The sequence below is a fragment of the Pelmatolapia mariae genome, linkage group LG13 (genome assembly GCF_036321145.2).
Source record: "Pelmatolapia mariae isolate MD_Pm_ZW linkage group LG13, Pm_UMD_F_2, whole genome shotgun sequence".
Classification (NCBI taxonomy): Eukaryota; Metazoa; Chordata; class Actinopteri; order Cichliformes; family Cichlidae; genus Pelmatolapia; species Pelmatolapia mariae.
This window is the reverse complement of record NC_086238.1, coordinates 20,019,346-20,035,051: the sequence shown is the minus strand read 5'-3', so window position 1 is coordinate 20,035,051 and position 15,706 is coordinate 20,019,346. Positions and strand designations below refer to the sequence as shown.

Below are 15,706 nucleotides of genomic sequence, written 5' to 3'. Positions count from 1 at the left end.
TGATTATGTCCACACATACTGTAGGGTTTTACCTCTGGGTTCATCACTTTACTGCTTGCCAGTTTCACTCAATAAAGAAAAATAAAAGCTCTTAGTTACATTGGATGAAGTCAAACAACGATAACACGAGGTGTAAATTATTTATAGTCCACATTATATAGTGTAGTGCATCGAGTGGTTTAAGACATGGAGCTAATTTGATGGAAGCTGCTACAGTGGGAGTAGCATCTGTGAATTATGCCACCGTGTGTGTGTGTGTGTGTGTGTGTGTGTGTGTGTGTGCATACCATGGTTGCACACATGTACTCATTTAGGCATTTAAAAATTGACAAAATCAGTTGACGCAAATTCACAAACGATGCTGTTTTGGAACATTTCCTAAATAGCTGAGTTGAGGCGGGACAGATTGATACTTTACAGTCTCATAAGCAACATTGTGTAAACAAAGTGTTAAATATCAATGCACAAGCATAAATGTTCTTAATGAGTCCTTTGGGAGCTGCTCTACAATAGTGCAGTGTTACTGAGGATGTAGGTCAGTGCTTTCTGCGGCTTGTGTGTGCCTCTGCCCTATTGATTTTCACTAAGTGGTGTGATTTCTTCATATGTTCATTATGTGAAAATGACCTTTTTTCCCCTCCCTGAAAACTAAACAGGCTGCTCCATGGTTTCCCTGCTCTTCTTTCTCTCTGTTTTTTTTTTCTGGGTGCAGCAGCTCACCAGGGATGTTAGTGATCATCTCTCAGCAGAATATTTAGCAGCGAAGTTGTCGGGGGGGGGGGACGGAGGGAGGGAGAAGGAGAGGAAAAGGAGAGGTGAGGGTGGGAGGTTTTGTGTATGGGGGTGGGGGTATTTCCCTCTGTATTTCCCAGCATTCAGAGATTTGGCATTTGTTCAACAGTGATGTAACTGTCCCCTCTGCAGACTATTCATGTCTAGAGATAGAGATAGAGAGACGCTCTAATTTAGAGAAACTGCTATCACACTGATCTGTTTTGGTTTGTGTGCTGCAGTGACACCTATTGTGTAAACATTCCTGATAGGGTTATTATTGACGTCACATCAGCAGGTTTTTTTTTTTACTTTTTTTTTGTCTGTAAACACAATAGCTTGATTCTGAGAAAACTTTATAGGGGTTTAGAGCAAGGTTATGTTAACAATCTGTTGAAATCTGGGTTATAGCCACCAAGGCTCCCCTGATCAATTTAAGGATTTATTGGGCAAATTTTAAAAATAAGCCTTATAACTTGCTAACATATGAAAAGTACTGGACAAAGATTCAAAATATCATGTCACATTTGACCTCTGACCTCTCCTTCAAGGTAAATAGATTGATCTGAATGTCAAAATGACATTAATACTATTAGAACTTTGTTTTATTGTCTATATTGACATAATATAGGTATATAGGGAATGACATATTTACATTCTAAATATAATGTTTCATTACAACCTTGTTATGTACGGCAAATTAACAGGTTACAACCATTACAGTACATGTGCAATGTTCCTGAATAAGTGTTATTGTCTATTGGAAAACAAAATGAAGATTTTTCACGTGTTTATTAGTAAACATGTAAATACATTTTTTTTTAAACAATTAAAGTGATGACATAAATAATTTGAAAAAAACTAATGGTGGTTAGGACTGTTGTCTCACAGCAAGAAGATCCTGAGTTCAATTCCGCCGTCAGGCTGGGGTCTTTCTGTGTGGAGTTCGCATGTTCTCCCCGTGTTTGTGTGGGTTCTCTGTGGGTACTCTGACTTCCTCCCACAGTCCAAAGACATGCAGTTCGTGGAGATTGGTTAATTGGAAACTCTAAATTGCCCATAGGTGTGAATGTAAGTGCGAATGGTTGTCTGTGTCTACGTGTTAGCCCTGCGACAGACTGGCGACCTGTCCAGGGTGCATCCTGACAAGGATAAGCGGAACAGAATGGATGGATGGATGGACTTGGTCCATTTTCTCAGAAATGTAACTACGTTTCAACTACTGCCACTGTGTGTTTATGTACAGCTCATTGTATTTAAATATATGTATCATTAAGGGACCATGTCAACGATCGATAAATGTTCCACTAAAATCATCAGCCAGTTCGTCACCATTAAGTGTATAATGTATATTATAGTGCTTGTTCAAATATACATCCATTAAGCAAAAGAGAATTTCATTGCTTAACTTTTTCACTGTATGTTTGTATGCCACATGATTTATGGTTCATCTATACAAGTCAAAAATATTCACCTAACAAAATGCATGAAATTATGTGCAGGAAAATGTTGTAGGGTTTGAAATCTCTTTGTCTTAAGTACATTTATACAGTTATTTATCTGACATTAAATTTTTTGATATATCCTAAATACAGTAAACTTGACTTCATGAGTTAATATATAAAATGATGTAAAACAGTGTTGATATTGTATTAAACATCACAATTTGGAAATATCCAAAAATACTATATTTCATTAAAAGTTAAAAAAAAAGAAGTCAAAGTATAAATGCAAAGAACGACACCATTTATCAGGGCAGGGATTCTACTCACTACTATAGATTATACATTTGATACACTGTACATTAAATTAAACATTATAAAATTATTATTAATTTGTAATTCACTACTTACTTAATTCATTATAGATCACACTAGCGCTGCCTGGTTCGACTAATTTTTAGACACTATTGACAAAATTGTTTGATGATGAAAGACAGAAAAACACTGGTATTTGGTCACAAGCACAGCTGCTCCGCCTATTCAGACCTTCTGCTTAGGAGGGGTAGCCAATCAGAGGAAGGTAAACATAAAGGGAGGACAAGACAACTCCTTTCATATAGTGGATGATGATAGAGCTGCACAGAGGGTCTAAGATAAATAGAAATTAAGTTGAATTGTAAATCAAACAAAGCTACTCCCTTAAAACCAAAAAATGAAAGTGAAGCGTGAAATGAGTACAAAATGTCCTCTTTAAGTAAATACAACGGCATGAGCAACATGAGCAGGTGATCCCAGTCATTAAAAGGTTCCTATGGAAACTGGAGGAGGTATTGGACAAGATGAAGTGGAGGATGGGAGAAGAGAGTTTTGGGTGAAATGAGGACGCTATCCTGTGCAAATTGTATATTACTTTTTTCACTCTAATACACCACAGAAGAAGGTCTGGAATACTCGGGTCTCTTCGCATCTCCGTTGCTAAATCGATAAACAATTTACTAAACTTTGGGTTTATAGACAGCAAGAGTTTCCCGTTTCATTATCCTGTCTAAAAACAAAATGTAACCACCACAGAGTTTGATGAGTAATCTATGAATTACTGCAGCCTCCGTTTAATACAGGTCCTGTGCAAATAGTCTGAGAAGCTTGACTTGGTCTATGGATTTAGTCTTTCAAAATACCTCCTAATATTTTATCTATATTATCTGTTTATATTGGGTTTCCAGACACCATGTCCACATTGTTGTATGCTGTGTACTGTGAAGACAGGCTTGACTGTGCCAGGAAGGTTTTAATGGAGATCCCATCCAAAGTTTAACACAACATCCTTTCTGTTCCACAGGGCTTCATTTCACTTTAAGTGGAGCTGGAGAAGAGACAGGGGGAGAGAGAGGGTGATTGAAAATGTGAGATTTTTGTTCTGTGTCAGACAGAATAAGCATGTAAAATCATCGCAGTCATGTTGGGGAGTATGTTATTCCTGGAGTAAGGTTCAGTAAGGCATGCAAACATTCTTACTGTATATATAAGAAGATCTGTCATAATGACAGTACAAGGCAAAAAATAGGTCCTTTTCAGACAACTGAAAATGTACTTTTGCTCACAAAATGCCACCACACATATTTACACTTGCACAAAAACAAAGAGCCAGGCACAGGCCTACACATTTGTTTTGTAGCCCAGAATGTCATCATCTCAGTCAAGCGTTCAAATCTGATTTAGGGTGTCTTAGAAAAGCAATCAGAAAGGAGAGCTTCAGTGGAACACAGAAGATGAAATCAGGACTCATTTTATTCATTTCCATATCTTGCTCACAGAAAGCCATTGGAGCAAAGTCATATGTTGGAAATGTTAACAGCATTGACTGAATTTCCTCCTTTTTCTAAACAAGTAGCAGTGGAGATGAGTTCACATGAAAGCACAATGTGTTTTCATTTGGAAACGTTACTGTATGATCGCATCACCTCTGTAGTAGATTCAGATCACAAAGTAGAAAGATTTCGTTTCAGTAATAGCTCATTTAACTGATGAACTGATTTTGCATTTTAATGCATGGTCTCCTCATTTTAATTTATTTGCATTAGCAGTTCATATATTAAACACAAGTCGGACTCTTGCTAGTTTAATATTATTTAAATATGTTTTGTGGTTCATTCACACCTATTTGTTTTTTGTTTCAAACAAAATTCACAGCTCTATGCAAATGTTTGCTTTTAGTGTGAAAATGTGTTTCAAACTCAGTGACAGCTTGTCAGCTGTCAAGTAACCAGTCTAATAAAAGATACAGTGGCTTGCAAAAGTATTCGGTCCCCTTGAACTTATCCACATTTTGTCACATTACAGCCACAAACATGAATTAATTTTATTGGAATTCCACGTGAAAGACCAATACAAAGTGGTGTACACGTGAGAAGTGGAATGAAAATCATACACGATTCCAAACATTTTTTACAAATAAATAACTGAAAAGTGGGGTGTGCGTAATTATTCAGCCCCCGGAGTCAATACTTTGTAGAACCACCTTTTGCTGCAATTACAGCTGCCGGTCTTTTAGGGTATGTCTCTACCAGCTTTGCACATCTAGAGACTGAAATCCTTGCCCATTCTTCTTTGCAAAACAGCTCCAGCTCAGTCAGATTAGATGGACAGCGTTTGTGAACAGCAGTTTTCAGATCTTGCCACAGATTCTCGATTGGATTTAGATCTGGACTTTGACTGGGCCATTCTAACACATGGATATGTTTTGTTTTAAACCGTTCCATTGTTGCCCTGGCTTTATGTTTAGGGTCGTTGTCCTGCTGGAAGGTGAACCTCCGCCCCAGTCTCAAGTCTTTTGCAGACTCCAAGAGGTTTTCTTCCAAGATTGCCCTGTATTTGGCTCCATCCATCTTCGCATCAACTCTGACCAGCTTCCCTGTCCCTGCTGAAGAGAAGCACCCCCAGAGCATGATGCTGCCACCACCATATTTGACAGTGGGGATGGTGTGTTCAGAGTGATGTGCAGTGTTAGTTTTCCGCCACACATAGCGTTTTGCATTTTGGCCAAAAAGTTCCATTTTGGTCTCACCTGACCAGAGCACCTTCTTCCATGTTTGCTGTGTCCCCCACATGGCTTGTGGCAAACTGCAAACGGGACTTCTTATGGTTTTCTGTTAACAATGGCTTTCTTCTTGCCACTCTTCCATAAAGGCCAACTTTGTGCAGTGCACGACTAATAGTTGTCCTATGGACAGATTCCCCCACCTGAGCTGTAGATCTCTGCAGCTCGTCCAGAGTCACCATGGGCCTCTTGGCCTCTTGATCAGTGCTCATCTTGTTCGACCTGTGAGTTTAGGTGGACGGCCTTGTCTTGGTAGGTTTACAGTTGTGCCATACTCCTTCCATTTCTGAATGATCGCTTGAACAGTGCTCCGTGGGATGTTCAAGGCTTGGGAAATCTTTTCGTAGCCTAAGCCTGCTTTAAATTTCTCAATAACTTTATCCCTGACCTGTCTGGTGTGTCCTTTGGACTTATGGTGTTGTTGCTCCCAATATTCTCTTAGACAACCTCTGAGGCCGTCACAGAGCAGCTGTATTTGTACTGACATTAGATTACACACAGGTGCACTCTATTTAGTCATTAGCACTCATCAGGCAATGTCTATGGGCAACTGACTGCACTCAGACCAAAGGGGGCTGAATAATTACGCACACCCCACTTTGCAGTTATTTATTTGTAAAAAATGTTTGGAATCATGTATGATTTTCGTTCCACTTCTCACGTGTACACCACTTTGTATTGGTCTTTCACGTGGAATTCCAGTAAAATTGATTCATGTTTGTGGCTGTAATGTGACAAAATGTGGAAAAGTTCAAGGGGGCCGAATACTTTTGCAAGTCACTGTATGTTCAAGCAGCATGTGCGATATGTTTGTGTAAGATTTTTTTGAAAACCATGCCAACTGGTACTGTATGTGCACAACTGTGGATTTGGTAAAGTTAAATAAAATGTTAAGTATTCACTTGGCTAAGCTAACTGGAAAAAGAGAGAAATTACTGTACCTGCACTTTTTAAGCTTACTTAATAAGCTAATTGCTTAATTTTGCATTAATCAGAATCAGAATACTTCATTAATCCCGAAGGAAATTAGGGTTACAGCAGGCAGCACGCTAATGGCGCAGGCACACTTACAAAGGAACCTTCTGACCAAACTTACACAAACAACTCATTGGGAAGACATGTCATGTAATCTATGCAGAGCCGATGACTGTAGCCTACACAAGAGGCAGACTATTGCCAGTGTTTATAATCTGTGTGGGCTGCATCAGTGGTGATGTGTAGTTATATTTCTAGGAAGGTACACCTCAGGTTATGGCACAGGGTTTCCAAAGGGTTTATGACACAGGGCCTTCATACCTTCATACACATGCTTTAAGTAGTGGGATTTTATCCATGTGGACAGTAACTTCTTTAACTTTTTACTGCTTACTTTTCCAGCACATTTTTGGTCTTAGCTAATCTAAAATATAAGATGGCTTGTTTTTCAACCTTAGGTTTACTCTAAAAGCATGTGGGTTGTGTTAAACTCTCCATCACAAAGCTGCTAAGAACATTTTCAAAGTTTCTTCAATGCCTTAACAATTTGTGATAATCCTTTTATCGGATATTTAAGCTATCTTTTATTTAGCTTAGCTTAGCACAAATGCTAAAAGCTAGTATGCATTGATTCCTAGTTATTTCTGTAGATAACTAATTAAAATGGTACCTCTTTTATTTCATGTGTGGGAAATTTCAAAACTAATTCTACAGTTTGATGTGGTAATGAGTGGGCTTCTGAAGTGTAAAACTGACTTTATGAGCTATTCTGAGCTTTACTTATATGTCCACATCAATGCCAGTCTTTCTATTTGTTCTAGTAAACTGAAGAAAAAAAACTAACCAGGGTTATATACATAAACTATATTGGTATTTTAACTAGTTATTTCACTTACATACTGTACTACGAATATTTGGTTCTAAGATAATTTTTCTTTCTTTTTGGTTGGCTGGGCAAGCAGTGAAGTTGTAGGTTTTTCATACTGTGTAGAAGATATTGTCCTATTTTTGTTTGCACTATTAGGCTGGGATGTGTGAATATGTTTACATGTGTTGGTTGTTGGGATGGTGTTTTGTCTTTCTTGAAGTACATGCATGGATGCCGGAAATGATTTTACTACTAAGCATATTGAGACAAAAAGGGTGACAGGGAGAAGGAGTGAGAGAAGCAGAAAAAAATGAAGGCATTTCATTTTTCGGAATAAATGCCTTCCTCACACCGTCTGATAAATGTTTTCTGGGATTACAGCTTTCGCACATCAGAGCCACTCAGCCACTAATCATCTTTACTCTGAAAGATTTTCGTTTCTTGTCCAGTCTGTCACTTCAGATTTTCCATGTCAGCTGTAATACTTTCCCATTTGTGCAGCATTGTTCCTTAAGTCGCATTTAAAAACTTTATGCAGCCGAGTGGGGGTATACAGTGGCATACTGTGTATTACATACACATGCAGCTTAATTAACACACAAAAAAGGCATTAGGTTTTTACACAGACACAAAGCAAAGTGTATATTTGACTACAACTGGATTGTATTTGGAAATAAAACAGTTGGCATTTCTTAAGGAGGTAGAATTTCCATGGTGATTATTCCCGTTGCTTAGCCATCTCCACCGGCTTTTCTGCTTTTTTTATAACGAGTAAAATCCTCAAGATTAGTCGCGTTGGCAAATGGCCCTGCATTGGCTCTTTGTCACCGTTTCACCATTCTTTGTTTAATCAGGCATTTTCCATTGAGATAGGAATCGCTGTGACAAAGTAGGAAAGATAAGCATGAGTAATGATCATCTTAAGTCACAGCCAACGTTTTAAGCTACCACATACTTGTATATGGACAAAGGTCCCTTGAATGAATTAGATCGGGTGAACCACGCAAGCGCACACACATCTTTGCACTCTACAGACTACAGACGTCTTAAGATGACCTTAACTCTTTATGCCTTTTGACTGACTTTAATCCTTAGTCTAATCCAAAAATAATTCAAAGCACCCTAAAATCAAGCCCCAAGAGAAAACTAATCCTAAAACTACATTTAACCCCAAATGTACGACTAGGCTCTAATTCGGGACTTCGAACTTCTCCTAAATCTCATAGGAAGAGGTTCACTGACACAACCCCCTCATGAATATGTCATTTTAAAAACACATTTTCATAGTTTTATGTGTCTTCTCTCTTCCTCCAGCGAGGTTATTCTCTCCAGCATCGATGTGCCCATTGCTGGAATCTGGGAGTGCCTGGTGACCAGTTCCCGTGGCAACACTTCTCAGCAAATGGAAATCGTGGTTCTGGAAACGTCAGCATCATACTGCCCTGCTGACAGAGTCACCAACAACAAGGGGGACTTCAGGTGAGTGACCTTGCAGCCACAGACAATGGCAGATTAGTTTTTCAGTTTTATTATACAGGCTGATTTGGAAAAAAAGGTCTCAAAATAATAGTAAATGTATTTTTGAGAGTTGGATAAGAAAACTGGTACATTTAATGTGTTTGTGCAGTTGTGGCTTGGTCAGGAACCACTTCTTCTCATATCCCATCACCAGTGTTGGGAAAGTTACTTTTAAAATGTATTCCATTACAGATTACAGAATACATGCCACAAAATGTATTCTGTAACGTATTTCGTTACGTTACTCAATGACAGTAACGTATTCTGAATACTTTGGATTACTTAATATATTATCATGCTTTTTACAACTACATGAATGTACTATTGCTGTGTGATTTATTACTATTACTGAAGGTCCGCGGCTCCGAACCGTAGTAAAGGGACCTCTGGCTAATACAGCAAGTTCCGTGTCGGGCTTGTAGCCGAAAAATAGCTTTACTTTGTTGTGTGGGTCAACTTTGCTTGCGAGAGACAGAGAGAGGCGTTGAAAGGCTGCTCCAACGGAACTTATTGTTTCAGAGGAAAACACGAACACAGCGTACAGTCGAGTCTTAATAGCTTACTTACAAGTGGGCTTGTCAGGCACTCTTCTTGGCTGCAGTGGTTATTATTATATTTACATGCTTCCAGCTCCCGTTTTTGCTCCGTGACAGCTCGTACTTTTCCACTCGCCTTTTTTTCCCTCCTCTTGCTCTCTTGCTCCCCAACACTGCCCATCACCAGTGTTGGGGAGTAACGGAATACATGTACCGCCATTACGTATTTAAAATACAAAATATGAGTAACTCTATTCCATTACAGTAACCGTTTAAAAAGGTGGTATTTAGAATACAGTTACTTTGTTGAAATAAATGGATTACACTGCGGTACTTTCCTGTTTCATATTGTGGCCGGTCAGGATTGATTGGTTTTGTTTGACAGCTACGTTCTGTTGTTCCAGGCGGCAGCTACAGTTGCCATGGTTACAGGGCGACACTCTCTCTCTCTCTCTGCAGTTGTGTCCAAATTCATGGGCTGCATCCTCCTGTGGACCCGGCCTTCACGGTCTACGTGGGCCGGGTCCTCAGGAGGTCGGGTAGGCCGGAAGTAAACGGCAGTGAAATTGGACGGTCTAGCCTTCAGATTAGCATCACCGCTGTCTCAGTGGAGTTTAATAAACTTGGCCGTCTGCTCCTTGCTATCTAAAATATAACAGGACACTGGCGTAAATTCTCGACACTTATGTTTAATCAGTTTTCTGTTTGACGTTTATTCAGCTGTGTGAAAACCAAGGAGGAACCCACCTGGAGGATTAATAAAGTTTTATTTTATCTAATCTAATCTAATAACTTTAATTTCAGCCAAACCGATTTACTCACGAACAAATAAAACACTGAAAAAAGACAGACAATAACATTTTTAGGTTGACTAGGTGACTTGTATATTACGTTTAACCTGAGTAGCGAAAGTCCGCGGTAATCTGAACATGATGTGCCGGGAGTTGTGCCGTTCTCGGCGGCTTTAGTGACCCTCGAGCTCTCGGCTAGCTATCGAGCTGGTGGGTAACAGACGTCTGCGAAAACGTCGAAGCACTTTTGCAAATATGCGATGTCTTGATAAACCGAGCAGATATTTGAAGTTTACACATCCACATTCTCGCCTGAAAATATGTTAAAAGTTTATTTTCCGACCCAGAAAGATTAATAAGAGTAATTTTAAAACTTAGTAGCGGCCGCCATTGCCGGAAACTGGAGTTTGGCTGGGCCGCGCTATGAATTCTGGGATATGGTGGGCCACGAAGGACACACCCGACCCATCCTTCAAATTCAGGGAAAAGGAGGACGCATTTGTCGGCTGCATTCGGAGGAGTCTACGAATTTGGACAGCCTTCGGCGCGTCGCTGTGACGTAATCGGCCTACAAATGCGGCCTCAGGAGGATGCAGCCCATGAATTTGGACACAGCTTGCGATTGTGTGTTTCCTGGGTGAGAGAGTGCCTTTTTGTTGTTGTTGTTGTTGTGCTAAGCTAATAGGCAGAATGCTACAGGCATAGCTCTAAAGAATGTAGCCTCATGGACAGTGTAGTCCGTGTTGCAGGGAGAATGGACTGCCATACACGTTATGTGTCTGTGAGCAAGAGGTGGGAAAAAAAGGTGAGTGGAAAAGTACGAGCTGTCACCGAGCAAAAACGGGAGCTGGAAGCATGTAAATATAATAATAACCACTGCAGCCAAGAAGAGTGCCTGACAAGCCCACTTGTAAGTAAGCTATTAAGACTCGACTGTACGCTGTGTTCGTGTTTTCCTCCGAAACAATAAGTTCCGTTGGAGCAGCCTTTCAACGCCTCTCTCTGTCTCTCGCAAGCAAAGTTGACCCACACAACAAAGTAAAGCTATTTTTCGGCTACAAGCCCGACACGGAACTCGCTGTATTAGTCAGAGGTCCCTTTACTACGGTTCGGAGCCGCGGACCTTCAGTAATAGTAATAAATCACACAGCAATAGTACATTCATGTAGTTGTAAAAAGCATGATAATATATTAAGTAATCCAAAGTATTCAGAATACGTTACTGTCATTGAGTAACGTAACGGAATACGTTACAGAATACATTTTGTGGCATGTATTCTGTAATCTGTAATGGAATACATTTTAAAAGTAACCTTCCCAACACTGCCCATCACCAACATATTCTGACACACATGCAGATACCCCTTCGATGTATGTTTCTCATGTGAGGAGGAAAAATAAACCCCAGCAATATCTGTATCTGGAGGCACTTACCTGCAACCAGAAGTTTGCTGTCCAGAACATCTGCTTTTCCCACATTAATTTTTACTTGCATCGCTTGCTTTTGCCTATATATAGGGACAAAACTGGTTAGGTAAAGAATTGTGTTTTGTGTTAAAATACACCCTTCATAACCCATTAGCTGAATTTTGATATCATTGGTATGAGCAAGAGTAATTTTTTCCCACCAATCATCACATACTCATTCTACAGTATTAGTACATGGGATTTACATTGGGATTTAGAATGACATGGTTGGAAACAATCAGTCTCGCTCTTTTCAGAGATAATAAAATCCATCTTAACTGACACACTGATTACTGTAATAACCTATAATCTATAGCTTAACCAGCTTTTGCAGTTCTGTTAACTGTTAACCTAGCTAGGTTAGTCCCAAAGGTTGATTCTGTTCATCTGGACGTAGCGTTTTCAGTGGGAGAAGCGTTTCGTCACTCATCCAAGTGAATTCTGGAGTCTCAGCTGACTGCAGGTTTCCCCAACCTTATAAACAGTACATTGCACAATAACTGAAACCAGTACACTGAATGAACAATGGGCTGTGAGGTCAGTTTTTTGATCAGTAATATGAAAATTGTCATGACCATTGATCAACAACCACTGATCAAAGCCCACTGATCACTGATCAAAGACCATTGATCAAAGACCACTGATCAATGGCCATCAGTACCATTCACAGGGAATGGTACTGATGGTACTGAGGAATGGCTGCTAGGTTAGCTTAACAGTTAGCTTAACCTTGCTTATTTAAGCTAACTGTATGTCTGTGAAGGTTCTCAGTCATCCAGGTCATCTTAGTCTAAGGAGCTTGGAAAGAAAAGCGTCTGGACTTCTCTAAATTGCTTGAAGACGTTTTAACCTCTCATCCGAGAAGCTTCTTGCGAACTACTGTCTGTAGTTGGTAACTCTATTTCTGCATGAAATTTTCAACTAATAAAGAAAATAAATAATAAAAGTGCTTCTAAATATTGTGTAAATAAACCATTTCCTTCAATCTGCTTGTACAATGTACTTTGGTTTACCATCTCTTGTGCTTGGCATCAATGGACTGGTTTTCAAAGCTGAAACCAGGAAGTCTCCTGATATATGAAGCAATAGTTTAACCCCACTATTATTTATTTCACAAGAAATATTTCCAATTATAAAGTAGCATGTTATAAAAATTAATACTCTAATCACAGAACTAACTCACTCTGTTGCTATCCCTCTATAGAGTGCCCAGTAGAGGTACTTAAGTCTGGTTTTAGGTAGTGTCGTGCTGCGTTTCGTTTCATCTTACAACTGGTGTGCCTTCCTCTAAGTTTGGCTCACTAGTACAGCAGAGTCTGGACATTTCATATTATTTAATAATAATTGTTATGTGCGATAGAAAAACTCCTACACACATTATGGCTCATTGTAGTCCAGATTTATATCATGTCTATAGAGAACAAGATGAATAACTAAAGTCTCACATAGAAAGAAGAAAAACGCCACACATCTACTGTGCACTCCATTTTCGCTGTCCTCGACTCCATGTAACCACGTTAAAACTATATTTGTTAACATACATGCACGCACACCCTCCACCTCTCTTCCCTTGTGGGTGTGCTGTTGTCGTGTACACTCTTTTGTAGCTGCTGTACTTTACAGCCCACTTCTAGTGCATCAAGCACAGAGGCTTTGTTTCTGCTGGAGCATTGGAGTAATGGGCTGGAAAATGAGCCCCCTTTTTTGTTGGGGGCGAAATTAATGCCATTTATTACTAAGTAGCTGCTGCAGCAGCAGCAATGTGGATGACTAGAGGTGGGGGTAAAGAGAATGGGGTGGGGAGTAGTGTGATGGCAGGTCTCTACCCTCAGAACAGATTACTAGCCTCCTGAGAGCACTGCTCCTTTATTTTAATTTTGATGAAGTCAAAAGCGTTTGTTTTCACATTAAACATTTTTTCAGCTTATTTTCTGAAGTACAATTGTGATGCTGCCTCTAGCACAAAACCACGAGCATGAGACACATGCTCCTTCTTTGATTGTTGACAAATTGATCAATATGTGAGAACACAAACCGCTCTGTCCTAAGGCTACAGAAACACAGACCTTTAATATACAGTGATGCCAAGAAACAAAACCTGGAGTTCTTTTGTTATCTGCAAAATACAGGCTAGTGTCCTGGACTGTGAATGTTTGGCTGCCTTTTTACACCCTAATGAGCTTTATTTTATTGAAACACTAACAGGCATTACCCAGAAAATGGAAATGATCCATTTGACTGTAAAATCACACTAGCCCCTATCATAGGTTGGTCAGTAGAGCAGCTCCAGGACTTGGTTCTTGATGACATTATTGAGAAAGTCTCATTTCTTGCTCCAGAGGAGTCTTCAGTGAACTTTGTATTACCGTAAGAACAACACTTAATTTGAATTTCCCTTTAGGAGTAACAGGCAAGAGCAGGTTTCTGCTTGAAATATAAATCCTTCACTGACATTCTCCATCTGCCACTGTGGTGCATGTTTAAATGGGGTACGCAGGCGATTTTGTAACACTCTTTCAATATGCTGTGGAAGTTACAAACAGTTCAGAACAGAGTGGAGGATGAGGTATCCTGACTTTCAGGCCCTTGTATGGGTCAAGCTGTGCCACTCCACAAAGCCAGCTTTTCCGAAGATCACCTTGAGAGTATTTATTCTGTTGTACCTGCAAGAAACTAAAAATACCAAAAATAACTGTGACGACGTCACACAAGTTATTTTTTCACACATCTGGAGCCACAGGAGGTAAAAGTGGATGTCTTTGGATACTCAAATGTGGGATAAAGCCAGAGGAAACCATCACAAGCAGAGGGGAGAAGACATCAACACCTTTAAATGTCTTTTGTGATTAACAAAAAAAAAATATTTCACTGCACCAAGTGAATAGACAATAAACTTCATTAATAAAGTTAGTAAATAAAATTAATTCAGAAGTCATTAATAAGACAGACGCATGTTTCACAGTCAAGAATCTGGGAGTCATCTGCAAAATAATTAAGCCTAGCTGTAAATCATTTATGCAAATTAATACTTTCCTAAGTACAGGGAGTATGAAATTGCCATCTGGTGCCGTTTGTGTAGATCCTGATATTTCTGATACTTTTTTGGCAGGTGGCCAAAGACGCTGGCTGGCATCCTGGCCTTCCTACCCTGTGCTCCTGCCACCTTTGGCTCTGCCCCTCACCCATCTGGCAGCGCTCCTCACCCCTCGAGCCGGGCAGAAAAGAAGGCGTGGCGACGTTGCGACCGTGCTGGGCGGTGGGCTGAGGAGGACTATACTCAGTGCCCTTATGCCAGTGAACTGACCCGTGTGCTGCATGAGCTCACCCAGGTATCAGCATTAGTGTAGAACTAGTGCCGAGAACTTCTGGGAAACAGGATTCATTTATGGATTCTGTTTCTTTTTTTTTTAAATTGTCCATCAATCCTTATTTAGAAATTTTCCAGCTTACTCTTAACAGCAAGATTTCAAGTTCATATTCCCTGAAAACTACCAACTGCTTTGATTCACCTGTAGCCTGCAAGTATTTCCAGATCTGTGTATGAAACATTTATATGCAAGCTGTTTTAGTCTACTTCTGCCCAAAGGATTCCTGCATTAAAGTGACAAAGTTTGCAAAACTACACAAATTCTTGAAATTTGTGTAGTTTTATTCATCTTTCATCTTTTATTCATCTTATCAACTGTGCAATGTTTTTGTGGAATTATTATAACAAGCCGTCATGTTCATCCTCTCTGAAAAATTGTTGCATACTACACAATATATTGATTTCTCTTCCAGATACCTATTAATACGACCAACGCTCAGCCTTTTGGACAGCAGTTGGTGGCCTTCACCAGCAGGGCAGCGCACTTCACCGATGTCATGGATGTCATTTATGTCACCCACCTGGTGGAGAGACTAACGAGGCTAGTGGAGAAACACAAAGATGTAAGAGGAAGCACAGAAATATACTAGGTCCAATGCATTTATAGTGGTATCATCCCAATATTTTACAACTGAATTAAACAGAATCAAACCCCTAAGATGCTGTGTAAATGAACTGTAAAAGCAATTACAAGGTTTTCAGTGGAATAACCTGTACGTCTTTGCAACCAATGTGAGTGACTGCAAGCAACCTCCTGCAACCACTCACCAACTGGTTTTGGGAATACACGTTTTTCCTTGGCAAATGGTGGTTGCCGGGCTGCCACCAGCCGGTCTTTAGACTGCAATCACTGGGGCCTTAATGACAGTTATTT

The 15,706-nt window shown here is 39.9% G+C and overlaps 1 protein-coding gene across 1 annotated transcript in view; it reads left to right on the top strand.

Moving 5' to 3' along the window:
- LOC134639925 (adhesion G protein-coupled receptor A3) overlaps positions 1–15,706 on the top strand; it is a 184,095-nt gene that overhangs the window by 65,044 nt on the left and 103,345 nt on the right. Inside the window, exons 8-10 of the mRNA XM_063491443.1 lie at positions 8,468–8,632; positions 14,575–14,794; positions 15,246–15,395. Of these exons, the coding sequence (XP_063347513.1) occupies positions 8,468–8,632; positions 14,575–14,794; positions 15,246–15,395 (535 nt within the window). The remainder of the gene's footprint in view (positions 1–8,467; positions 8,633–14,574; positions 14,795–15,245; positions 15,396–15,706) is intronic.